The sequence below is a fragment of the Lampris incognitus genome, chromosome 21, assembly GCF_029633865.1.
Source record: "Lampris incognitus isolate fLamInc1 chromosome 21, fLamInc1.hap2, whole genome shotgun sequence".
Classification (NCBI taxonomy): Eukaryota; Metazoa; Chordata; class Actinopteri; order Lampriformes; family Lampridae; genus Lampris; species Lampris incognitus.
The window spans coordinates 16,945,883-16,972,699 of NC_079231.1; the positions used below are offsets into that span (position 1 = coordinate 16,945,883).

A 26,817-nucleotide genomic window follows, 5' to 3' on the forward strand; every position below is an offset into this window, starting at 1 on the left:
CCATCTCAGAAGGAATGCTTTGATCACAAGTGATTTGGTTAAAAGCTCATTATGCAACACAAAAATCCCCCTCCCTTTTGTACTCAAAGTAAACAGTACATAGAGGGACACACACACACACTCACATGAACTCAGAGTTTCCTAATATTTCCCCCCACACAAAGTTTGTGTATAAAAGTGCGGGTTCGGTCGCTGCACAGGTACACTTTTCAGGTCTTCTCCCAGCGGAAGCTTCACCTCGGAGGACGTCACCAGGGCTGCCCACACCATGAAGCTGCTCTCCAAGGCTCTCTGTCTGTGCATGGCACTCATGCTGACCAACGCTGCACCTATGTAAGTATTGATGAAGACTCAGCCGCAAGCCTACAGTAATAACCGTCAAATCGCGATACCATTCAGCGTTATCACCAAATACCTATTGTGATAGGACCAGTCTTACTGGTTCATCCTTCATAACACCTCGTGATTTCGGGATCCTGCATATGGGGCTTTATAGATTTATGTTACATCAACATGTCTGCATAAAAGGCTTTAATTCCCAAATACAACCTCTGGATACCGAAGTTTTGGCCTATGACAGTGAGTTAAGATTGGATATTTTTGATGTGTTCATACTTCTAATTCTTTTCTGGGTCATAATGGACTCATATCTGAAGTTATGGTTGGATCGGAAAGTCTCGGAGCCTATTATGCATTAGTAAGGTTTAAGCTCAGAGCTGTGTGTATGCATGCACAAATCATCGGTATACTCCCAAAGAAACCCAGAAACCTGCACCTCAGTTTGTCTTAAGTGTTCTTTTGGGGGAATATCCACCCTTTTCATTCAAGATGGGATGTTTCTTAAGAACTATTGCTTCATTGGCCACTGGCCATTTATTTCATAACACTGTTTACCAGTTCTCAAAGTTCACAAGTTGATCAATTACCCAAACAGAAGGAGTGCTCAGTCATTAACTTCTGCAATGTGCTATCAATGACTAACGGCTTGTGGGATGAGAGATATATTTTGTGTGCTGCATGTCGGAGTATTTTTTTCCAGTGCAGTAATGAATCTTATTCTGACTTCCGCAGAGACCCCGAAGAAACAGGGACAGCCGGTGGGTATTTGTTAAACTAGCTTGTTTCTTCGTTTACTTGTCTATTTTGTTTGTTTGCGAGTGTGTGTATGTTTAGGGCGTCCGGGTAGCGTGGTGGTCTATTCCGTTGCCTAGCAACATGGGGATCACCGGTTTGAATCCCCGCATTACTTCCGGCTTGGTCGGGCGTTCCTACAGACACGATTGGCCGTGTCTGCGGGTGGGAAGCGGGATGTGGGTGTGTGTCCTGGTCGCTGCACTTAGCGCCTCCTCTGGTCGGTCGGGGCGCCTGTTCGGGGAGGAGGGGGGAACTGGCGGGAATAGCGTGATCCTCCCACGTGCTACGTCCCCCTGGTGAAACTCCTCACTGTCAGGTGAGCAGAAGCGGCTGGTGACTCCACATGTATGGGAGGAGGCACGTGGTAGTCTGCAGCCCTCCCCGGATCGGTAGAGGGGATGGAGCAGCGACCAGGACGGCTCAGAAGACAGGGGTGATTGGCCAGGTACAATTGGGGAGAAAAAGGGGGGAGAAAAAAAAGTGTATGTATGTTTGTGGACGTGTCTGATGAGACTGCTAAGATGACATTTTATCACCTCCAAATGGAGCTTAAAGTAATATCTGTTTTACATGTTCTTCGTGCCTTTTCACTTGGATTACTGCTAATGTGGTTCTTGTTCATTTTGTACATTAATGCTGATTGATAATGCAATGGATTCTGGGGAAAAGCAGAAGAACATGCCCAGTATGACCGGTGCAGTGGCCTCGAGTTTGATGCCATCACCCCTGATGAGAAAGGAAAGACCTTCTTCTTCAAAGGTGTGAATCTCCGAAGGTGTTATAGTTATAGAGGCCATCTTTCTAAATGAGCTTGAGTGGTATGGGTTGGGTGGGACCACAGAGTAGCATTAATACAGTATTATCTTTTTTCCAAAAACACTTTAAATTTAGTGATGTCTGTTTAAAAACACATCTCCCTTTGTGCTGTGATCTAAAGATGGCCGACTGTGGAGTGGCTTCGACGGCCCATCTCAGCCCGTCGGTGATGTCTTCAAGGAGCTGGACAAATTTGACCACGTGGATGCCGCCTTCCGCATGCACAAGCCGGACAACCTCCAGGACCATGATCACATCTACTTTTTCCTGGTATAGTCTGAGACAGCTGTCTTTTGATCTGTATGACCCACTTGGATCCATACTACGCGAAACCTAGAGAGGGCAGCAGACCAGATGAGGCCATTGAGCAAAGACATACGACCAGGCCTAAAAGCCTCGTATGGTGCTGCCTCACAGCAAGAAGGTCTTGGGTTCAAATCCCAGGCCGTCCCAGGTCCTTTCTGTATGGCGTTTGCAGATTCTCCTCGTGTCTGCATGGGAATCCTCCGGGTGCTCCGGTTTCCTCCTACCATCTAAAAGACATGCATAGGGCGTAGTAGCGATCTATTCTGTTGCCTACCAACACGGGGATTGCCGGTGCGAGTCCCCGTGTTACATCCGGCTTAGTCAGGCATCCCTACACACACAATTGGTGGGAAGCTGGATGTGGGTCTGTGTCCTGGTTGCTGCACTAGCACCTCTTCTGGTCGGTCGAGCGCCTGTTTGGGGGGGAGGGAGGGGGAACTGGAGGGAATAGCGTGATCCTCCCACGTGCTTTGTCCCCTTGGCGAAACTCCTCACTGTCAGGTGAAAAGAAGCGGCTGGCGACTCCACATGTATTGGAGGAGGCATGTGGTAGTCTGCAGCCCTCCCTGGATTGGCAGAGGGGGCAGAGCAGCGACTGGGACGGCTCGGAAGAGTGGGGTAATTGGCCGGATACACTTGAGGAGAAAAAGGGGGGGGGCATGCATGTTAGGGTTAATACTCCTGCCTGTGCCCCTGACCAAGGCATGGCAAGAAGAACTGGAGTTGGTCCGCGGGTACTGCCCACTGCTCCTAGCTACACTGCTAGCATGGGTTAAATGCAGAGGATGAATTTCCCCCATGGTGATTAATGAAGTACATCTTGTGTAAAAGCCAGAGGCCAGCAACAAACGGATAATAATTTATTATGACCTAAACCAGCGGACACTTAGAAGTGGGTGTGAGGATGTTTCGATGAGGAACGTAGAATAGCTCGGACAGGGGACTATTGTGGCGTCTACCTGGTTGAGATGAAGTTTTGGGTTATCAAGCTACTGACATTCATTGATCAGAACACTCTTTATTATTTCCCCAGGGTGACAAGGTGTTCAGCTTCTATGACCACACACTGGAGGAGGGGTACCCAAAAGAAATCCAGGAGGACTTTCCAGGAGTTCCCAGTAACCTGGACGCGGCCGTGGAATGTCCCAAAGGGGAATGTGCCTCCAACTCTGTCCTGTTCTTCAAAGGTGTGTTGTACTCATCCGAGAGGAAAAAAACAGAATAAATGCATTTCCCCCCCCTAAATCATCAAAAGATGCTGTAAGAGATACAGTACATGAAGCGGGCCCAGGTCCCAATATTATTTCAGTGGTTCATTTCATCATAGTTTGCTGCAAAAATGAGTTAAGCGTACCACACTGGGAAATATAATGAATTAAAGCAAAATTAATCTTTCCTGCATATGAAGGGAAATAATGACAGAAGTCTCAACGTCACTATCCGTCCTGTTGGTTACGGGTATTTGAATTCAAGAAGTACACCTTGGTGGAAATTATTATACCTCAAGTTTGCAGATAGTTAGCCAGGGAATCATCAACAACAGTGTTAACATTTGACTGGTTTTCCCACCTTGGCAGGAAATGACGTGTACGTTTACGACATTGAGACAAACGTGATGAAGACAAAGATGTGGCCTAACCTGCCCGTATGCACCTCTGTTCTCCGCTGGCTGGAGCACCATTTCTGTTTCCATGGACACAACTTCACCAAGTTTAGCCCTGTGACCGGAGAAGTGACCGGTGCCTATCCAAAAGACGCCAGGCATTACTTCATGAAATGCCCCAACTTCGGTAAGGCTGGCGTGAAAATAACTGAAAATAACCAGTAGGTGTTTCCCCATGCGAAAATGGGCCGTTGTAACACCTTTAAACATGACTGTGGCATCCTTGTGGTTTTTTTGTGATGTTACTATATGACTATATGAATACTACAGTATTTCTATAGTGTAGGAAGTGTTGTTAGAGGGTTTTGCTATAGAAATGCTGTATTACATGGCTTGAGTGTTTGGAAATACTGTAGTAATCTTCTGTTCTCTATGATTTTACTATGCTCCATTTTCATATGGGTCTTCACAATTGTTTCATCACAGGTGTCTTAATAACACAATACAATTTCCTCTTTAACTCTTCAGGAGATGCTGTGAGGAGAATTGCACAGTGATGCAAGCGAACAGAAATCCAGCTGAAACTAATCTGAATTTTTTTTTTTTAATGTGAATATAGGTCATGGCGGTAACTATACTGTTCCTAAGTGCAGCGAGGTCACCCTGGATGCTGTCACATCTGATGACGCAGGCAAAACATATGCTTTCAGAGGTAATACTCCTAACCCTCCACATCAGCCGTTGGACTGCATAAAAAGTAGAGTGCAGATGGATTTTGTGGATGGATGCTGATTTCTTTAGTGACATGACTTTATTTCAAACCTTCGCTGCGGAAATATTTTCTTCCCTTGTACCTTGGAACGTTCAGGTCCCATCTACATCCGTCTGGACACCCACCGCGACGGCATACATGCCTTCCCCATCAGCAGGTCTTGGAGCGAGGTGGCCCATGGGGTGGATGCAGTTTTCTCCTACAACGACAAGATGTATTTCATTAAGGTAGCCTTGGAATACACCACTCTATGTTCTTTGCCTTTATTGTGAATAGAGTTGCCAACTTTGGTAACCTGGCTGGAGCTGGGTTTTGCACGCTTTCATTCTTCCCTCTGCCGTGCACTTAACGTTACAGCTAACGTAAGCTAGCTGGTTGTTTACAGAGCAGTTATTCAACACGGAGAGAAGCATCGCACTCCAGAGTAATTTAAGATGCAGGTTCATGGAAAGATCCAGTTTTCGAATACTCCGCTGTCTGCTAGAGTCAAAGCCGTTCGCTTGATTTAACCATTACTATACCAGAAAGAATTTGAGACCATTACTATACCAGAAAGAATTTGAGACCATTACTATACCAGAAAGAATTTGAGACCATTACTAAACCAGAAAGACTTTCAGACCATTACTATACCAGAAAGACTTTCAGACCATTACTAAACCAGAAAGGCTTTCAGACCATTACTATACCAGAAAGAATTTGAGACCATTACTATACCAGAAAGACTTTCAGACCATTATTATACCAGAAATACTTTCAGACCATTACTATACCAGAGAGAATTTAAGACCATTACTATACCAGAAAGACTTTCAGACCATTACTATACCAGAAAGAATTTGAGACCATTACTATACCAGAAAGACTTTCAGACCATTACTATACCAGAAATACTTTCAGACCATTACTATACCAGAGAGAATTTAAGACCATTACTATACCAGAAAGACTTTCAGACCATTACTATACCAGAAAGAATTTGAGACCATTACTATACCAGAAAGACTTTCAGACCATTACTATACCAGAAATACTTTCAGACCATTACTATACCAGAGAGAATTTAAGACCATTACTATACCAGAAAGACTTTCAGACCATTACTATACCAGAGAGAATTTAAGACCATTACTATACCAGAAAGACTTTCAGATCATTACTACACCAGAAAGACTTTCAGACCATTACTATACCAGAAAGAATTTGAGACCATTACTATACCAGAAAGAATTTGAGATCATTACTATACAAGAAAGACTTTGAGACCATTGCTACACCAGAAAGACTTTAAGACCATTACTATACCAGAAAGGCTTTCAGACCATTACTATACCAGAAATACTTTCAGACCATTACTATACCAGAGAGAATTTAAGACCATTACTATACCAGAAAGACTTTCAGACCATTATTATACCAGAAAGACTTTCAGACCATTACTACACCAGAAAGACTTTCAGACCATTACTATACCAGAAAGAATTTGAGACCATTACTAAACCAGAAAGACTTTCAGACCATTACTATACCAGAAAGACTTCTACGTTCGCCTTTTCATCTCTGTTGCTGTCGAAATGTTTTGGCGTGAGATTTGCCTCGGTGAGATTTGCCTCAGACGTGTGAGAGTTGGCAACCCTGATTGTGAATATCCATTTGTACTAATTACTTGAAGTTTCCCATGAAATAAAACTCCAAATTTTCTTCTGGCCGCTACCGTCAGGGGGATCAAGTGTACATCTATAAGTCAGTGGCCCATTACACTCTCATCGAGGGCTACCCTAAAACCCTGAAGGAAGAGCTTGGCATCGAGGGTCCGGTGAACGCTGCTTTTGCCTGTGCCAATGAAAATACTGCTCACATCATCCAAGGTAAACTCGACTTATCAGTTATCCCAGTGTGTCCCACAGCAAGCATGATATACACATAGCAAAAATGACGAATCGTACAACTAACTTGTACACGACACCGCTGCAACGTGTTGCAAATATTGAAACACTCACGTTCTTTTGCAACTGAACACTTAGTTTGGATTTGTTTCAAATTTTCACACGAGATACGTATAGTTTGGATAACCGTATCAATAATTATAAATTACAGTGACTAGATGTGGTCAAACACCTGAGCATGGGGTGATTACAAGGGAGCCATTTCACACCAGACAAGTTTGGGCCAAAACACAGGTTATTCATTCATCCATCCATCCATTGTCCAAGCCGCTTATCCTGCTCTCAGGGTCGTGGGATGCTGGGTTCTATCCCAGCAGTCATTGGGCGGCAGACGGGGAGAAACCCTGGACAGGCCATTAGGCCATCACAGGGCCGACACACACATACACACACACATTCACACCCAGGGACAATTTAGTACGGCCGATTCACCTGACCTACATGTCTTTGGACTGTGGGAGGAAGCCGGAGCACCCGGAGGAAACCCACGCAGACACTTATTGGACAGCTTATTCATTAAAAATGATAACCGTGTAGCGACCCTGTTACTGTTGGGAGTGCTGATTGGCGGAGTCAGTCTATCATCCCCCGGCTCTCTGCCAATCACGGGAATGCATGTTATGTCGGTCAGTGTCCGTGCCTGTGGTTGGTGGAGCGGGGGGCTGGCTCACTCATTGTTTTTCGTTGTTTTTGTATGAGTGGGTTGTTGAGCTAATGGCGACCTGTACTGTACTGTACCTGTACTTGGCTGTGGCCAACAACAGCCGAGTATAAAGATGTCGTTCGGTTGTAAGTTCTGCAAGTGTGATCTTTATAGCGGCGAATGCTACTGTATAATAATTCTCATACAGTACTTACACGACCCTCTGTTATATCAGTTACTATTTCTAAACTCTGAATGCAGAAATATCTAATATATGAAAAATTAACCAAATGACTCACTTTCTCACAAAATGTGCTTGTCCCACGTGACGTCAAAAACAGTTCCTAAATATCCCACGCATGTGTCTGTCAACAGGAAATGAAATGTTTGATGTTGACCTGTCTGCTACCCCACGGGTCGTGACCAGTAAAACCCCCCTGCCTATCTCTGACATCGAAGCCGGTCTCTGTGGTCCTGATGGAATCAACGTGTTCAAGGGATCGCACTACTACCACTATAACAGCCCGATGGAACTCGCTATGAGCAAGATTATGCCCAGGCCTTTGCCCATCATGTCGGCCATGATTGGTTGTCAAGATTAGGAGTCAGACATGAGCCAGGATGATCTAAGATGAGAACATTTTAACTTTGTACTTTTCCAAAAAGTACTCGCAGCAGTTCTCCAAATCAACACACACACATAGAAATACACTGTATTTTTTTTCCTATTAAATTTACATTTTACATCTTGGAAATAAACTCTTTGCCCATACAGTGAGGTTTCTGTACAAGATAATGTGGTCAATAAAATAGACATTCAGAAGAAAATGTGTGCCATTTTTGTATTCATTTGACAAATTACGATGTCGCTTACTGCGAGGAATGTAATTTGGCACCTCTGGACGATGGTCTCGTAAAGTCCAAATGTAGTTAAAAAATTAAAAATGACAGAAGTGAATGAGGATTTTCGTGCTACGATGTAGGGAGAGGGCAAGGCCACTAGAGGGCCTTTTGTACTAACGCGCTGTAATGACCCAGGCACAGTGTCGTCTCCAACAGTTTCTGCCAATTAGCAGATGATAAAACAAAGGGAACTCGCTCACATTTGATACTTTGCGTCACGCTGTTTATCTATTTCCACACAGCTGGGACACACTAAATCCTTGTTTATTAAACTGAACTCAGGGTATTCGAAGTGGAAGAGGAGCCAGGCAGATCATTTTGAAGGGGGTGGCTTGAATGGGGCCTGCGATCTGTGAGGTTGGTATTCATATTGTTCTAAAATGTGGAGCATATTCTTTACATTACATGACATACCGGATGTTGTGTCGCTGTAAAAGCCCTTGAGGCAAATTTGTAATTTGTGACGTTGGGCTATACAAACAAAATTGGCTTGACTTTACAAGTCAATGGCGTTGTATAGAGCTTTGCAGTCAAGAGGATGAGTAGACATGGTTTGATGAATTAGTGCACATGACTAATTGGATATAAAAGAATAAAAAAAAAGCAACAGTTTTTAGTCATGGATAATCGAAATACGCCCCAGTCGTCTTTGCAGTCTGTCTCGTTCCTCTACAGTGCGCTTGAGGCATTTGCAGGCACCGCTCTCATGAAATATAGGAAAACCAGCTCAGGGGCAATTCATTATTAGGTCTCTTGGAAGAAATGCTGATCATACCGGTAAGGTTATCATGAAGAGCTTATCGTCATGTGACACACAATTAGCATCTTCTTCTTCTTCTTCTTTTAAAGGTTTGTCTTTTGTTGGTGGGGTGGCAACAGCAGGGTGGCCAGGTATTTATTGATGGTGGCTTTGCGCCCCCCCCCCCAAGGCCACCATCTCAATCCGCCCCTTTTGGGGGTGCCCCAGCAAAATCAGTTGAGTCGCAGGAAGCACCCCCCTCCCCCCATAACTGATTTGAAAAATAAAGTTCGCGTGTCACAGACAGTTAAACAGACAGACGGATCGTTTCAAACAGGGGGAGCTCCGACTCCTCGGCCGCCGAGCGGAGCACACACCCCGGCGTTACCCCCACATGAACCACGCCTTCCCGCCAGTCAGCCATATTGAACGTCTCCGCAAATCGCCTTACGCCGGATCCGACAACTCGCGCGGTCCCTCCATGTGTGTCGGAATCTATTTCGAAACGTAAACCCCGAGGAGACGAGGAAGATCAAAACAGACGCGTCTTCTTCCTTTTTCTTTTTTGTTGTTGTTGTTCCCCCTCTCTCTCTCTTTCTCCGTGGCTGCCGGTCCCTTTGTCAAGCCTCCGAAGACCCTGGGCTTTCTGTCATCCGCTCCGCAGACACGCTTCCCCCCGGTGAGTTGCCGCTCTCGCGCACATGAACTCTTCCTCTCAAGTTTGATGCAATAGCGGACACCCCTTGTGTCCGGCGGGGGGTGGGGTGGGGGCTTCATAGGGACCGAGAAAGATTTTAAAAAAGAAGCGTAGGTCGGACGGGTTTTCCGCCGTACAGCCCTGCTTGGCACTGCCGCATCACCCTCGCTTACCACCGCGGGTTTTGGAGGGGGGCCATTGTCTCTTAACGGTAAAACGCCCGTCGCCTTTTCGGTCAGACGTTTCTGTAAACTTGGCACGCTCGAGTCTCAGGGACGACGTCTGGTTCCGTTACGCGGCGTCGGTGTCGCCGTTTTGCGACGGGCTGTGTTTCCTGACTCCTTTCAGAAAGGTTTGCTTTTGAATCAGCGGAGATGCTCGCGTTTATCTTGATAGTGGTTAACTGTTTGAAAGTCGCCGCCGCCGCCGCCCACCACCCCAAAATACTGTTATTATTGTAACCGGTTACTTTCTTGCCCGGTGCGGGATTCGATACGGGATGTACCGCATCACAAGGCGACATCACTAACCGCTCGTCTGAAGGGTCAGACCCATTAGCTAACGGGTCTTATTAGTACGTTACATTATTACTATCAGACTAAACGGGCGTTGGTGCGCTCTTTGTTGTGACATGACGATTATTTTTGTTTTAAATCGTCTCGTTTCGGCGATGAAACGGCCAGGATGCGATGATGTGTGCCCCCGGGTTGCTTCACGACGTAAACCTGCAGCGCGTCTACTCGCCGGGCCAAACGGGCTAATTTGCCGAGCCACAAGTGGGCACGGCGTCAACTTCGTCTTTTGATTTAACCCGAAATTCAAAACACTCGTCCGCTTTTATTCCAGTTTCCCCCCCCCCCCAAGGCACACGGCGGTGGTCGGGGCGGCGTTTTGGTGTTTCCCCCCCTTTTCTTTTCTTTTCTTTGAACGTTTTGTAACGATGATTAGCCTGTCTCGCTGCTGGCTAGCAACAGTTTAACATACAAGTTGGTTGATTGTAGTCCGTCCATTATCCAAACCGCTTATTGTAGTTTGTTTTTTTAAATATATTGGTGGCAAGGAGGGGGGGGCATTTATTTAAATAGACCCGTGGAAGATGGCTCATTCAGACGGTAACAGGGTGTCGGCTTCATTGGAAAGAGAGCAGAACTGCATGGGTGATCTAGGATGAAACGTTAAACTCTTCAATTCAGTTAAAATAACCTGTCTAGTGGTCCACTGCGCATGCGCTGTTGTACATTTGCGCTGCGACGGGACAGTTCCACAAGGTAGGGCAAGTACGCGCACCTGAACTACGCTAGACTTGAACCTATAGAAAGAATCGATTGTCATGTGACTGTGGTCCGTCCATCCATTATCCAAACCGCTTATCCTGCTGTCAGGGTCGCGGGGATGCTGGAGCCTCTCCCAGCAGCCATGGCTGTAGTGTCATGTCATAATCTAAAGCAGCGTTTCCCAAACCAGTCCTCAAGCCCCCCCCCCCCCCGCGCAGATTTTCGTTGTACCCTCTGCAGTAGGTCTGCTTGTAATTAATTACTCAGCCAATCAGCACTTAATTATGTCAGATTTGGCACACCTGGAACAATTAAGCACTATGATGTGATTGGCTGAGTAAGTGCAAGCAGGCCTACCTGTGCAGGATTACGTTGAAAATCTGCAGGATACAGAGGGCCTTGAACACTGGGTCAGGAAACACTGATTTAAAGTATCTCAAGGTAGGTGTGGTCCCGCCCTGCCGGAGTGTCTTTGAGCAAGACTCCGGATTCCCATCAGGTTCAGGGCTGCTGTTCTCCATATGAGCCAGTGTTCCCAAGTTCCAACTGAAAGATCAACTTCCCTTTTGGGATTAATTATCACAAAAACAAACTGGTCCAAGGCACTTGTAGGTTGCCCATTTGTACAATCAGCCTAATTCTTTTCTTGGTTGGACTCCACAAACTTTTGACTATAATGGCAGATTTTAACGTGGTGTTGTGATGCAAGTTAGTACAGGTAGTAGAAGTAAAGTAAGAAACGGTTCCTAATTTCCCACACCAGAACCACGCCGGTCATGCTGTCGCACCATTTCCGGATCCGATTACAGCTTCTGTTTCAATTGAATCGAATTGAGTATTGTGACTGTGGGATTATGGGTGATGCATAAAGGCACTAGCTCTGAACATTTTGATGCTGTTGACAATTAACATGGCTAATTGGATGAGGAGAGTCTGTCAAGCAGGTAGGAACAGGGGAGTCACTGATAAAACCACCAAATATTCAGTGTGACTTGTAGCTTACCAAATAACGGTTTGGTGACAGTGGGGGAGGTCATGAAATAATGTGTTGTGAGTCAAGAAACCTGTGGCTGAATGTTCTGCTCTCTCTAAGGTAGCTGTCCTATATTGACTATGACAGTTTTATTTACCAGGTTCCCTAAGTAATATGATAATGCCATGACAGTTTTATACTTTTTTTCCCTCTTCATTTAATGTATGTCCACAAAGGCAAAATAGAAATGTGTGTTGAGGTTGGACAATGATGCTATCGCTCTCTGCCTCTCTGTATTTGCTTACTGATCCTTTCAGCTTTGAATAGACGTGGCCAAGCGGTTATTCTCAGTTTTCTCCTCTGTTCATTTCGTTAAGATTTCCTATTTCCTTTCCTGTAAAATTGTTGTTTTCCTGTTAATTTATTGTTTGGCTTGCGTATTGTCCTGATCACACCTCTGACTTCAGGGCTTGATGGATTTAGAGTCTTTTGGCCTGGTACCAAAGTAAATAACTGAGAAGAGAGATTGCCAGTGAATATTTTGTTTTTCTTCAGGGTGTGTGAAAGATTGACATCTTTTCAGAAGTAAAATACGTAGCTATAGATGCTCATCTGATGATTGACATGTATGCAGGGCTCTTTACCTACATTGTTAATTCACCTCAAATGTTCTCTCGTTCAGGTGCTGTGATACAGGCGTTGTCGCTGTCCTCCAACGGATTTGTCCTCTCAGCTGTTGGGTGTAAGGAGGAGGGGAAGCGAAGATGCCTAAACCGGTAAGAGGCTGAGTACAAGACCAAACGTGATATAAAGATGTCATAGACTCGTAGCATGTTGCTTCCTGTAGAGATTAACTGTATGAAACTAGGGCGAAGAATGCACAAGCAAGCGATGCACAACCACCCCCTCGGCTTGGAAGTTTTCCATGCCGACCACATATTTTCAGATCAGTGGTCAGGTAAATGTGGGTATGTGTACCAAGCGTTAGTTATTTGTTCCTTTCTGGTGCGCTCAGATAAACCAACTGTTCAACTCGGCTCTCTGGCCGTCAAGATTGTCGTTGTGCACAGCTGCCGACAACCAGATTTGAGCCCTGTGGAAAAAAAGGGCAGATCTATCCCTGGGCCTGTTCCCACTCTCCATAGTCTTCTTCCATGTAAACAACAGCCCAAAGTTTGAAGGGATCTGCGCGGCCCGCAGGCCCCCTGTCTCTGCCAGGGACACAGGCCTTGTAAACTGCAACACTACGGCTATTGTTGCTATCTGGATGGTCGGAGTGGAGGAGGGAATGCCAGAGGCCCGGGATGCAACGCCAAAACAAAACCCAATTTGATGCAGTTACTGAGCGGCTGCCTGGTTCCCGCTGATGTCACGATCCTTTTTCATCAGAGGCAGACTTGGACTGGGGTCACAGATGAGTCATGGGATGTTGTGCTTTGCACAATCGGTTTTCATTTGACCAGGGGTGGGTTGGGGAATCTGACACATTGCAATGTGGTCTCGCTCACTTCCAGCAAAACCACATTCGGCACACCTGGACTATTTGGCACTTAGCTGTATTCCAAATGCCTCCGGTCAGCTTGACTTGAATTTAGGGCCAAGTTTGATATTAGTTTTTTTTTTTCAGTGGAAAAGATATTGCATTGGTGATGAGAGGTGATTAGAGCCTCTTCCAGACATTGTGAAGCACAAGGCTGGCTTTTTATTAGTTGTGTGTGTGTGTGTGTGTGTGTGTGTGTTGGGGGCAAAGGCGTAGATCTCATTACAACTTAGTGGGGGAACCACAAACATAGGATTTTCTCAAGAATATTTTCTGGAGGGGACAACGTATATCACATTATCTGCTGTAACAGACACAGCCATTAGTAGTAGATTAAATATATGACTCACTTTTAGGCCATCACTATACATATTTACCTGTTTTACAGAGCCATACATCCACACGTGCAGCACCATCCATTCTGCAGCTTGTTTACTGAAAATGACAGGGCCTCTCATACAAGTGTTACTATAACTGTGCAAACTGAAACTCTGTCTCTGTCCCTCTGTGTGCTGCTGCTGCTGCTGCCCTCCAATTGATTGTTTTACTGTTCTCTAATGGCACAATTACTGAACATTGGTAATCGCCCTTCATTCATTTTCAATGAGGACTTTATGAGCTAATATTTGTAGTATTACAGGGGGCCTCCTACTTAGACAGTAACGGTTTGGTCCTACAAAAAAAAAAGTCCTGATTTCTACTTCTTTTTTTTCTTTTTTTTTCCTGCCGTGTTTTGGTAAACCCTGACCTGGCTGGCTCTCTCTCTCACACACACATGACATGGGTTAATTATGGAAGAAATGAATATACTTTAACTTAACTCTTAATATACAGGAGGCTGTAGCGTTAGCATAAGCTAGTGTGAGCTGGCACACATTTAAATAGCTAAGTCAACGTTTATGTTAGCTAGACAATCGCTACCATGTAAGATGTAGCGCCTCTGCATCCATTTGAAACACTCCCCATCAGAAACGGGAACGAGTCTCCAAATTTTTAAATGCCTGGCTCAGATAACAGCCTGTTTTTGATTAAAGCCGGGCGTGCTACCGTGTTCAAACGAATACACGCCCCGGCCTGTTATTGGAAGTTTTACGGGTATGATCAATGTAATTTTAGCTAGCAAGCTAGTTTAAACATGGGTCTGGCTGGGGATAAGTTGGCTTAAAGCAGTAAACAGTTTGGTTTCATTCTTAAACCTTTTATTCTGTTGATGAGTAGACTTTGAATAAAATTACTTACAAGGCATCTGTCCCAGGACTAGCCTATGGTCCTAACAGTCACCAGTCGCACCAGCCACTATACTCACTCATTGAAGATGCAACTCTGATGTGCTACAGAGATGGAATCTGGGAAATGTAGTCCAATATCAAGTGAAGGCATCAGGATGAAGTAAACCTTTAACTTCATTTACCAAATGCCCACTTAGTTTAGTATATGCAACAGTTCAGACCACTGAGCGGGATACATGGGGGGGACAAAACCTTCAAAAAGTGTTGTGCTTATATGTGAATTATATCAGAGTCTGCTTCTTTTAAATACATATGTTAAATTACATAATTAGAAATAATTTGTTGAAGGGGGGGGGGCAACTTCATGTTTTTCAAAAGTTGGAGGGAACCCCCCCCCCAAACCCACCCCGGTCTACGCCCAAGGTTGTGGGAGATGACAGCAGAGGTATAGCCAGGCAGTTATGTCATCCTCCACTTCTCCCTTTTGTCCCTTGAGTCAACAGGACACCCTCTCAAATAAAACTGGCTGACCGCCTCGGACAACAAGAACCAGACTCTGCAGAGTGCAACATGGCTGTCGCAGACAGTAACTACCAGACAGGAGCTGCCAGCTTGTCCCAGACTAACACTTAATAACCTGAATCTTTGGAGTGGGACACTTATTTAAACTGTCCTTTGCCATTTCAGTGTCAGCTCTCACCCATGACCAAGGGACCTGACAGGTGGTTACAGTTAAATAGCAAATGTGATTATGTTTGGCTTAAGAAGCGAGCCCTGAATTTGCTTTTCAAAGTGATCTCAGAACAGGCAAGACGCTGGTTCAAAGATTACAACTTCGAGACTAAAATTTCTGTCAAAGCCAAGAAACCTGGATTTTTGTGTGCATGTTCAAAGCCAGATCTTTGTAATTTGCAGGGCCTCTGGGCCTGCACAGTTGACTTCAATTAGAAGTATCATTTTGGCACAGTAAAAACATTAGCTGATGTTTTCAGAGTTCATAAAAAGACAATTGATGGTATTAACTGCGGTACAGGAAAGAAGTGTGGTGTGTGTGTGTGTGTGTGTGTGTGTGTGTGTGTGTGTGTGTGTGTGTGTGTGTGTGTGTGTGTGTGTGTGTGTGTGTGTGTGTGTGTGTGTGTGTGTGTGTGTGTGTGTGTGTGTGTGTTGCTTGGGGGGGGTTGCTTTTGGGTTGACCGACATTATTACATTATTGAAGACACTATAATGTAAGGTCACTCACACCTTGGACTCTGCCCCTCCCGTCCTCTTGGCTTGGCAGGGGGTCGCTGTTTTATGAGCTGAAGAACCCCACAGGAGGAGGCCCCCGATGGCATCCTAGCGTGTGCCTGTTTTCCTGTTTGCTGTGGAAGGGTGTCTGCACTATGAATAGGGGGGCCCCCTTGTAAATCCCCCCCCCCAGGCTGTGTCAACATCCTGTCTTTCTGGAAGCACAGAAGCTGCTTGACGAGAAAAGGTAGCGGTGTTTCTCCTCTCTGGTCCTCTGTCCTTTGCCAGGTAGCTAATCGTGTTTATCTGTTATGCCAGGTCTTATCCCCCCACCCCCGATTAGACGGAAGGACTACCTGGCAGAAGAGAACCAGACATATTGTGACCTCAGAGAACCACTGGCCTTGAGAAAGAGAGAGGGACTTACTATCAGGAGAGGTGGAAAGTGGGAGATAGGAGTAAGGAATGGATGAATTCCAGGATGACAGGGAAACGGAAAGAGGAAGACCGAATAAAAACGAGAGGTGGGAGTTTGTTGTGGTGGCTAGGGGTGACCTGGTAGGAGTTATAAGGGGGAGGTAGAGAACAAGGGTTATGGGAAATTGGGAATCGGGATGTTGGTGCCCGGCAACATAAAAAAAAAAGTCTTGTTTGCCAGCTGTGTTTGACCTTTTACCTCATTCAAGATCCAAACCTAGATCTAGGCTTGCTTTTCCTCGCGCCGCCCTGCCAGCGTAGCCTTTAAAATCAACCAACACCAGCTCCTCACATCCTATTAGTAAGACAGTTAAATGGACATGGATTAGGATTAGTATGAAGCCCGGGTTGTTAGTTGTAATTTGAACCTCCTTGGTTTGCCAAAAGGTTCTTTAAAAATAACAGCATTTAGCTCTTTGAAAGCTCAACCACAGGACCCCCCTGTGAGACTGAATAATCGTGTGCTGGTGGTGATTCTGCCTTCCTCCTTCCAAAACCCTGCTCACCCTGTGGGGGGGTTGGTGGGGTGATAAGACAAATAGACAGCTGCTCAGAACCCAGTAGGCCAGATTAGCAGCTCCATCGATGGAAGTGTGTGCCTGTCTGCCTGAAGGCCTCTCGACAAAGCTCCTCTTAAACAGCTTACAGTAACTAAACAGCTGTACATTTAACGAGCAGGGGCCGTCTGAACGAGGATTCCTCTTCAGAGCGATGGGGGGGGGGGAGAGCAGAGGAGGGGGATTGCTGAGCCTTCCATCTGGAGACCGTGAATGAAAAATGCAAATTGCATGGAAATTGTCAAGCTAAAGGGGTTTTTTTTAAGCAGCATTCTTATACAAACTCGTTGCCTCGTGTTCCCCTGATGGCTGTGTTTGCATGCAGACTAAGACTCGGTGTGCTTCATTCAACCCCATTCAAAGCAAAGAACATCTTGATCAGTTTCAAATTTCAATTGAGGAATCTCAATCCAGAATTGAGATCCACCAATTTACACAAGCACCTTGTACTCGTACAACATGATTAATGGCTCAAAATTCAAATATACCTAGTTACTTTTTGAAGAATAGCAGACATAGCCCTTGTATTCGAAAGAAATGGATGACTACTTTGCCCCAGAATGTCTTGGTTAGCCTTGTAAACCCAGGCCACAAATTTCTCTTCGCTCAGTATGGTCTGACAAAGCTCAGTAGACATTTGCTTGTGTTAGGGGCGTCCTTAGTGGCCGTAGACTTAAGTTATTTTCCAGATGATTGGCTCAGCTTTTAATTAGTCCGTACCTAAAACCCTATGAACCACATTTCCATGTGTTTTTCTGACAGTAGTAAACACCACTGCTGCTAGCAGGTCAGTATAGTATCATCCTCTATAGCAGCATTGACGCTAACCTCTCCTAGGATAGCCGTTGTTCTCAAAAGGCTGCGCTCCCTGTTGTCATCATCCCCATGTTTTACTGATTGGTCCAGCTTTCGGCTGCTCAATCAATTCTCAATGGATGTTTTTCAGACTGATATCTTGCATAGCAAAAACTACCCGTGAGATTAGTGGTGGCTTGGCGAGGTGATATCTTTACAGCATTTGGTGTAAAGACTGCTTGAGGTGGCATCTGTATGAGGTCCGGTCATTTGGAATCACGCCTCCCAGCCAAGGTGTCACTGTCTAGATGGAGTCGGTCATATGAGGACCGATCAGTAAAGTGCCTCCCTGAAGACTCCTCCAGTCCATGCAGAGCGTATGATTAGCTGTACCGGTGCTCAAGCACGTTGTCTGCACCCTCTTCCCCCTCCTCTCTTTGAGAGAGGATTAACCAACCGTCTGGCCCATCCAGGATCCCAGCATGCTCTCTGTCTCTCTCTCTCTTGCTTTTCTGGGACACACACATAGGCTATAACACAAAGGTCGACTCTTTTGCAGCTGATTGCTGATGGCAGACGAAAGGGACATTCAAGGCTCAGTCATTTGAAAACCTCAGCATCACATTCCCCAAAACAACTCGGAACTCAGTGAGCCGTCCACGCTCCATCCCACGACGCAAAAGTCCCACTTAATGACCCATTGAAACACGGAGAGTGTATTGTGCTGATATGGCTTGTTTTGTCCAGTTGCTAACGTCAAAGAGGGTTCATTTGTCTGGTTTTAAGAAACCTGATTGAATGTTTTACCCTACCTTGTTGGCCTGGTTTGTTTTAGCTGGCTTCCATTAATTGTAAAATGTTTTTAGTTTGTTTGCTGTTTGATAAAACATTGGTGTCTTATCTTTTCGTAGCCTTGAAATGGATTGAGTACCAATCCACATGTGATTGGGTTGAGGAGACATCGAAAGGAACTCACTCTATCTGGACTTGTCATTGCGGTTGCAGTTATGCAGAGAGGCCATGAAGTCATTGCCATCTCCTGCTCAGAAATCCGAAGCGTCGGAAAAATCACCCGAGCGCTCCACTGTCAGATTCCATTCATCCTCTCTCTTCGGCTCATTCAGAAACTGGCGTGCCAAGTGGAAAAGCAGGTTTTTAACGGGTTTGTCAGTTATTCAGACCCGTTAGCGCAGAGCTGCCTCCGTTATTATTCAGCCGCTGAGTTTCGACTCCTCCGACTGCTGACAGACGCGAGGCAGGAGGACATTTCCACACTTCATGTATGAATGAAACCCATTCATATGTTTATCCATCATACCTTTTCATCTCTAACATTAAAGTCAGACGTCTCTCAGCTTGGACATACTAAGTATTTGCTCTAGTTTTCTCAATAAGAATAAGAATATACTTTTTGAATTACGGTGTGACTCTAAAGATTTTCTTGACATTTTTATTGCAGTATTGCAGTCATTTACTGGACTGTACCAGTACAGAGAACGATGTAGCCTTTCCCTCTTCATGGTGTATCTTTTTTGGGGGGGGATTTTTCCCCCTTTTTCTTCCCAGTTGTACTTGGCCAATTACCCTATTTTCCAAGCCTTCCCGGTCGCTTCTCCATCCCCTTGGCCAATCCGGGGAGGGCTGCAGACTACCACGTCTTCTCTAATACATGTGGAGTTGCCAACCACTACTTTTCACCTGACAGTGAGGAGTTTCACCAGGAGGACTTAGCACGTGGGAGGATCACACTATTCCCCCAGTTCCCCCGAGCAGGTGCCCCAACTGACCAGAGGAGGTGCTAGTGCAGTGACCAGGGCACATAACCACATCCGGCTTCCCACCCGCAGACACGACCAATCGTGTCTGTAGGGTCGCCCGACCAAGCCGGAGGTAACATGGGGATTCAAACTGGCAATCCCCGTGTTGGTAGGCAACGGAATAGACCGCCATGCCACCCAGACGCCCCCAAGAATATTTTGAATTATGGTGTGAATCTGTAAAGTTTTTCTTGACATTTGTATTGCAGTCATTTACTGGACTGTATCATTACAGAGAACATGTAGCCTTTCCCTCTACATGGTGTATGTTTGGCTGAGGTAAAATACCCCCAGCTTAACCTCTGTTCCTGACCTGGAGACTACCCCTAGAAGGCCTCATGACTTGACAGCCGCAGTGGCGTTAGCTCAGATTCTACATGCTAACTGTATGCTCAGTTTCCTCATTGAACTGATGTTGACACAGCTATGTGGTAACAAGGAGCTAATGTCAGCAGGTGGCGTTGTCATTGGTGCTCCAAAATAGGAAGTACTCAAGGTGACCTTACCAGCAGAGATCATTTTCGCCACTCTAGCACCATTCCACAAACATTGGCCGTGGTCGTTCTGTGGTCTGAAAAACTGAAATAACAGCTTAACGGTCGAAGTGACCCATTACCTGCAGTACACCAAAAATGGTGGGAGGAAAAGTCATGAAAGAATATCAAGAGAATAGAGATGTTTCCATTTGTCTGTCAATGTAGACACTTTGAAAGAATTCTACCTTTTTAATAGGATACATAACCCGTCTTACACAGTGCTTTGACTGTGACTTGAGTTGGAGTCCCACTGACGGCTAGTTTCCCAGACATGGATTAAGCCTTAGTCCTGTGCTGGACTAAAAATAAAGCGCTCCTCCACATGGAATCCCTGTTGGAAGACGCGTTGGCAATGACCACTGCCAGGGAGATATTTGTCTTAGAGAGCACTAAAGTATTGTTTCCAACGCAGGAGCTGATTCAATTGAGTAAAGGGAAAGTGGGCTCGTCTAGTCAACCAAAAATGGAATGTTTATATGGAGGCGCTGTGGAAATGTGTTAAAGGTTGTACTTGTGAGTTTGTAAATAATTACAGCTATAATCCTGAAGGTCTACATGCAAGCAAATGTCCTTTTTATACTTCCTGCCATTGCCCATATTGATCAATGACTATTCATATTATCAGTGCTGTTGTAGTCACTCATTTTAATGGTTACTGTTAGGATAGAAATGTCCCGGGGAAAAATGGTATGAAGCATAGCGTTTTATATTTCCACCATGGCAGCCAAATGCAGAAGAAAGAGGTAGGTGGTGGTGAGTTTGAAGACGTAAATCTGTTGTCTAACATGTAAATGTGGCAGAAAAAACTTGGAAGTAGACCTTCACCAAGAAATACTACAACATCAGTGGCTAGAACACAGGCTCAACCATGTTTTCTTGTGTGGTGATGGGGAGGGTGCAGACACAGTTGCATTATGACTGTTTAATTTTTATCCCCCCCCCCCCCCCAATTGTTCTTGGCCAATTATCCCACTCTTCTGAGCTGTCCTGGTTGCTGCTCCACCTCTTCTGCCGATCCGGGGAGAAGTGCAGACTACCACGTCTCCTCCAATACATGTGGAGTCACCAGCCGCTTCTTTTCACCTGACAGTGAGGAGTTTCACCAGGCGGATGTAGTGCATGGGAGGATCACACTATTCCCCCCGGCCCCCCCCCAAACAGGCGCCCAACCGACCAGGGGAGGCGCTAGTGCAGCAACCAGGACACATACCCACATCCGGCTTCCCACCCGCAGACACAGCCAGTTGTGTCTTGTAGGGACGCCCGACCAAGCTGGAGGTAACACAGGGATTCGAACCGGCGAGCCCCGTGTTGGTAGGCAACAGAATATATTGCTACGCTACCCGCATGCCCCAACTGTTGTTTCATTTTGAATGGGCATCTTGTATTTATAGTGGTCAAACACCAACACAGATTACCAGTATTATTGGGTGTGAGTAAAGTTCAACAAAAATTACAACCTCCAGGAGTGCAGCTTTAAGTTTAGCCCCTCTGAAATGACACGATTTATCAAACATTAGTCTGCCTCGCCTCCTCATCCTCTTGAGAATGTGGGGGCTTCAACGGGAGACCTGCGGAGATGGCTGTGAATCGGAGAAAGTGCTGTAGTGTTTCATGGGTAATTAATGACAGACGGACCGGGGCAGATGCACTGTGGCCAAAGCTCCATGTGGCGGGAGGGAGTCCAACTATGTGCCGTAAAAGCACAAGATTTATGGCTTATTCATCACAAAGTATTGAGAAAGAGAGCGATAGATGAAGGGAAAGGAGAGTTTGTGCTGTTGAGAGGTGAAAAGATGCAAATGATGGGCTCCCAGGGATTTGTGGGTAGCTGCCGAGAGAGGCGGGGAGTTTGCCCCATGTGCTTGACTCACTCGCTTGCTCTCTCAGCTGTTGTCTCCCTCTCCCGTAGGCAACCCATCTATCCTACAGTGAATTCTGTAACCTTATCCCAATGGCAGCATACCTGAGTCGGCTCTCAATTCCTGTTTTCTCTCTCTCTCTCTCTCTCTCTCTCTCTCTCTCTCTCTCTCTCTCGCTCTCTCTCACCCCCCCCCCCCAATTTTCGAATATTGTTAAACCACCACTTTAGACAGCAATACAGCCTAGTTATGTGCGAGGCTGTGTGAGGAAGGATGCCGAATGCCTTGGAGGGTCAGCCCCTGTTCTTTTCCGTCAGCTGTATGCTCTGCTAGCTGCCAGCGCCACTCAAACGGGCCACAGCCAATGGCTGAGTCCGAGCCTTGGGCCCGCCCCAGTAGAGGACTGGGTATCAGGGTCGGCACCAGAGCATAAGGAACAGACGGGCAATCAACTTTGACAGGGGGGCATTTTGTTCCTCACACCTTTTATTAAGTGTATAATGAACATTATCATGTTTCATGAAAGAAACCGACAGAGGCGGACATACTTACTGTCACATATGTACACAGGTGCAACGCACTACATCTACAAAACCAGAAGTTATAAACTAAGATGCACAGGGGGAAATACATTAAATATTTTGCATTTAATACAGTACTACATAATGAATAAACCTATACACTGGGGCACCAACTTTCACAGGTTACACAACAAATTAAAGGATAAACAACATCCTTTAGGCCACATCAAGAACCGGTTTGCATAATTATATAACCATATGGACACTCTTCCTGAAACGTAGCCACAATTACTAAAGTGCAGACAATACCACTCTTAAATTGCACAGTGTACAAAGCAGGAGAGACGTTTCCCCAAGGTGCACAAGTGGATTTATGAACTCACCGCTAGAACAGCTGGAGTCGCCGACTGAGTGCAGGATGTCCTCAATACAATTTCTTTCCATTTGTTTCGCAGTTTTCGAGTGAGATCATGCTTAAAAGCTAGCTTCACAGGCTGACTCTTGCTGTTGTGCAACGTGGCACGTCTGTGATTGGTGGAAATGTTCTTTAATGTAGAGAATAGGTTTTCGATTGGTTAAAATGTTCTTTAACGTAGAGAATAGGTTTTCGATTGGTTAAAATGTTCTTTAATGTAGAGAATAGGTTTTCGCACATGGCGGCAGAAGTTCACCTTGTATTATAATTGATTTGGCTGGTCATACAATGTGGATATGGTAGTTTTTAATTAGCTTGGTGGGGGTTGTTGTTTTTTAGTAAGAAATTGTTTCCTAATTGCGAACTATTGCTGTTTGTGCTTTATTTTGCATTACTGTGTTGCATCTTCCAGTACCATATTGTATGATTTAGTTGTACTTATATCTGTAAAAGCATTGCAGTTTTATTTTTTTGTCAGGGAGAGAATTCAGCTGAGGGGGTACAGTGACCTTATTGGACGGGCCTGGACCCCCAAGCCCCGCCCATATCGCCAACACCACTGGGTAGGAGGCCAGTATTAAAAGGAAGCGCTCTCTCGCCCCGACAGGCATTCTTAAGAAGGCAAAGTTGCCCGGGGGAAGAGTGAAGGCCCTGGTGGTGCACGATGGTTATACTAAACCTGGCTTGAAATGAAGGGGAAATTCACACAGGGGGACACACGAGCTTCAGAGAGCTGTCCAACCAGCTCTCTGCAGAACAAGCACCCACTTCCAATAGGTTTTGGTTTCACTGTGGAGGAAGGATCAGTTGGCAGCGCAGATCATTGCTGTCTGTTGAGTTGAGGCTTTGGATTAGTTTGTTGGGTACACAAAGGCAGCATGCCGTCTCCTACAACAGACTCTGGCTTATTCAGTCCCTGGTAGCAGACAGATTAGATAAGAGCAAAGGGTTAATCAACACTGTGCATATCATTCTGCATTTACTGCATGCAGTATGTACGAATTAATCAAGTAAGGTTGTTGTTAATATACAAACTAGCCTCACTGCCAGGGGTGCTCCATTGTTGAAAAGCAATTTTGTTTAAACTGTTAGAAACGGCTTAACCCAAGGGGGACAAGGATGATGATGAAGATTACGATGGTGAAGTATAACCTCTTTCTGTACAAGTGCATAGTATTATTTATGCGGGCTCTTTTTAAAAAATTTTTTTACATTTTTTTATACGTTGGCGGGCATAGAGATCATACTTCAGATTGATAAAGATGGGAATCAATACTGCAAATTTCAGATAGATTTCTGTCAATAAATAATTAAATCAATGTCGCGGTGGCAGGTGATGGAGGACCAGTAGGTGGTTGGCTCAGTCGGTGGTAGAGAAGAGGGAATGTTTTCTAGTTGTCTCTTGTTCTATCATCAGTGGCCAATGTATCCTTGAGCAAGGCATTTGGCCCCAAACCTATTACTAGCTGCAGTGCGTGCACTCTGATGAAATGGATGTGCAGGAAGGGTGTATGTGTCTAGCGGGACTAAGAACAGTCAAGCATGTAAATGTGTAACTCTGCTAACATAGCCATATTTTTTTTCTTGTTTGTGGCTTAGATCAATGTGCGTGTGACCACCATGGATGCGGAGTTGGAGTTTGCCATCCAGCCCAATACCACAGGCAAACAGCTGTTCGACCAGGTAAGCATGAAAAGCTATTTTCGTCACAAGGTGCATTTATTCTGTGCAAAGCAAACTCTTGTCTAAGGTATTCAGTGATCCAGGAAAACCCTTGGTTCAGATCTTTCGTCCTGTATGACAGGGTGGTGTTATAGACACCTCAGGTTCTCCGTCGTCCCAAGTTTAAGCTGAATGAGGTGAATTCTTTCTTGTCTCGGAGACCACTCTTGCCTGTTTTCTGACTCCAGGCCCTTTTCCAGCCGCTGTTTTTCTTTCTTCTCTCCTCATAAACAGTAAGCCAACATGCAGCTTGACTCAGCTCATCGGCTGCCATCAAGACACACCCTGTGGATAAACTTGTCATTTTAACCGAGTTTGCGAAAACTGATTCTAAGGGATCACACTGAGAGATCACAACATGTGGTGCGTTCACACTTAAAATGAAAATAGCCGTTCTGTGTGCCCTCTGGCTGTATTAACTCAAATCTAGAGCTACTTTTTTTCCTTCTCTCCCTCTTACCCTGCTTGTATGCACAGTAGGGATGGATTGATTCCACACTGTATAGGATTTCAACCATGATGCCAGCAGCCACACAGTCATGTTCAGATCTTGTTTCGCAGATCCCAAACCTTTCGCTCAATGCGTTTCCGATGTCGATTGATAAGTCACATGGAACTGGAGTAAAATTCCTAGTTTTAATCGCGTAATGCCTATCGAGGCCCTGAGAGGTGGTTTGTGGACAGACATTGAAGTGATAAAGGGACAAAAGGTCGTGACCATGATGTAGGTCTAGGTTAAGATGGATCCATCATTAGTTAAGGGGGTTTTGTTTTTTGTTTTGAAGGGGATTAACATGGCACACAAACTTAACAAAAACGTAATTTCCTCTGTATAAATTCGAGTATAAACTGGTGTCAGTGTAACAATGGTGACAGCACAACACACTAGGGGTCGACCAGTATGTTTTTTTCAGGGGCAATACCAATTATAAGTAATCAAGGAGATCGATAACCAATATACATTTGCAGTAAAAATGAAAATCTTCGGGCGTCTCTACAGATGCAGTTGGCCATGTCTACGGGTGGGAAGCCGGATGTGGGTATGTGTCCAGTTCTACATTTCATTGCTTTGCTCAGGGGCACAGACAGGAGTATTAACCCTAACATGCATGTCTTTTTTGATGGTGGGAGGAAACCCGAGCACCCGAAGGAAACCCACACAGACACAGGGAGAACATGCAAACTCCACGCAGGACCTGGGGACAGCCTGGGGCTCGAACCCAGGGACCTTCTTGCTGTGAGGCAAAAGTGCTAACCACTGGGCCACCGTGCTGCCCATTATTCGGGCATTTTCAGTGGTGTAACTGGGAAGCTGGGCATGTTTGTTATCATAGAAATAGATCATAAGACTGTGGTGTTTTTGCCACAGTCCGGCATAGAGGATTGGGATGTTTATTGCAACTTCGGCAGTATCTGCTGCCTTAACTTCAAAACACAGCTCCGCTTGCTCGCCAGAGCTTCTCCAGTCTGCAAAACCGTTCCTCTGTGCCCGTCTGTGTGGCACAGTAGCCTTCAGTGTTGATAGGCTATTACTCGTGATGTGTAACCAGTCAGACGGTGCTGTGGGCGGGACATTGCTTGAGACCACAGAGTGGTGACTACAGAAAGAGAGAGGAGGCTGCTTCAGAGCCAAAGCATAATCATAAAAATGCTGAATAAAATGCGTACCACATAAGGCCGAGTCCTTACCACAGTGGCCCGGGTTCGAATCCAGCCTGAGCCTTTCACTGCATGTCATCCCCTCTCCCTCCCCTGCCTTTCCTGTCTCTCTCAACTATTGCTATCTAAAATAAAAAAAGGCAGGAAATGCCACAAAAAAAAATCTTAAAAAAGAAAAGCTGAATATCGGAATCAGCTGGGCTGATAATCGGTCAACCCCTACAACACACACACACACTGCCTGTGACATCCGTGGTATGCTGTTTGAATTTTTCTTTAACCTTAATCTTCATACCAGAGCATCAGATAAGTGGGGGTTGCATAATGGGACATTACAGTCCGTGCCAGAGAGTGTACAGAACTACTGAACAGTATTTGAAGTCTGTGTTATTCTCCCAGTGGCAATCTGATAGTATTTGAACGTTACAAGTGTGGTTCACCCGACATACTTCGCTTTTCGGTTGAAACCTCCAAGTTATTTGCGAATGCCGTTTAGTCTGACTGGTCAATGAAAATATTCCTCGGTGAGTCATGCGTCTGTGTTTTGAGTCACCACGCGTTCAGCAGGAAGCTGGTGTTGTGTTTTTCTCAAGCGTCAGTTTGTCAGTTGCCTTCTGAGTTATTGCTGCAGCATATGAGGCGTCTGTAATCGGC

General features: G+C 45.4%; 2 protein-coding genes across 5 annotated transcripts in view; both read left to right on the plus strand.

The window, feature by feature from the left end:
• Window positions 1-200: 200 nt before the first annotated feature.
• Window positions 201-8,048, plus strand: hpxb (hemopexin b). 2 transcript variants are annotated; one of them, XM_056300914.1, is made up of 10 exons: window positions 201-333; window positions 1,072-1,097; window positions 1,807-1,893; window positions 2,072-2,220; window positions 3,290-3,443; window positions 3,834-4,046; window positions 4,479-4,571; window positions 4,728-4,858; window positions 6,352-6,499; window positions 7,596-8,048. In XM_056300914.1, the coding sequence occupies exons 1-10, from the start codon at window positions 269-271 to the stop codon at window positions 7,820-7,822; spliced, it is 1,293 nt and encodes a 430-aa protein (XP_056156889.1). In that variant the 5' UTR covers window positions 201-268; the 3' UTR covers window positions 7,823-8,048. The 2 variants fall into 2 exon arrangements, with proteins under 2 accessions (XP_056156889.1, XP_056156888.1); XM_056300913.1 differs by having other exon boundaries at window positions 202-333; window positions 1,804-1,893.
• A 1,143-nt stretch (window positions 8,049-9,191) lies between these two features.
• LOC130131317 (radixin-like) overlaps window positions 9,192-26,817 on the plus strand; it is a 38,134-nt gene continuing 20,508 nt past the window's right edge. Inside the window, exons 1-3 of one of the 3 annotated variants that reach the window (XM_056300962.1) lie at window positions 9,192-9,541; window positions 12,489-12,582; window positions 24,382-24,465. In XM_056300962.1, coding sequence (XP_056156937.1) covers window positions 12,571-12,582; window positions 24,382-24,465 — 96 coding nt within the window. In that variant the 5' untranslated portion in view covers window positions 9,192-9,541; window positions 12,489-12,570. Of the gene's footprint in view, window positions 9,542-9,867; window positions 9,912-12,488; window positions 12,583-24,381; window positions 24,466-26,817 lie in introns of those variants that run through there. The other 2 variants (XM_056300963.1, XM_056300965.1) reach the window with 2 other exon arrangements.

Excerpts from the sequence above, each read along its gene's own strand:
- hpxb (XM_056300913.1), top strand. The coding sequence starts at position 269 with ATGAAGCTGCTCTCCAAGGCTCTCTGTCTGTGCATGGCACTCATGCTG. Across the intron at positions 1,098-1,803 it reads CGAAGAAACAGGGACAGCCG|CAGAAGAACATGCCCAGTAT; the intron begins GTGGGTATTTGT and ends TCTGGGGAAAAG. Across the intron at positions 3,444-3,833 it reads CTCTGTCCTGTTCTTCAAAG|GAAATGACGTGTACGTTTAC; the intron begins GTGTGTTGTACT and ends CCACCTTGGCAG.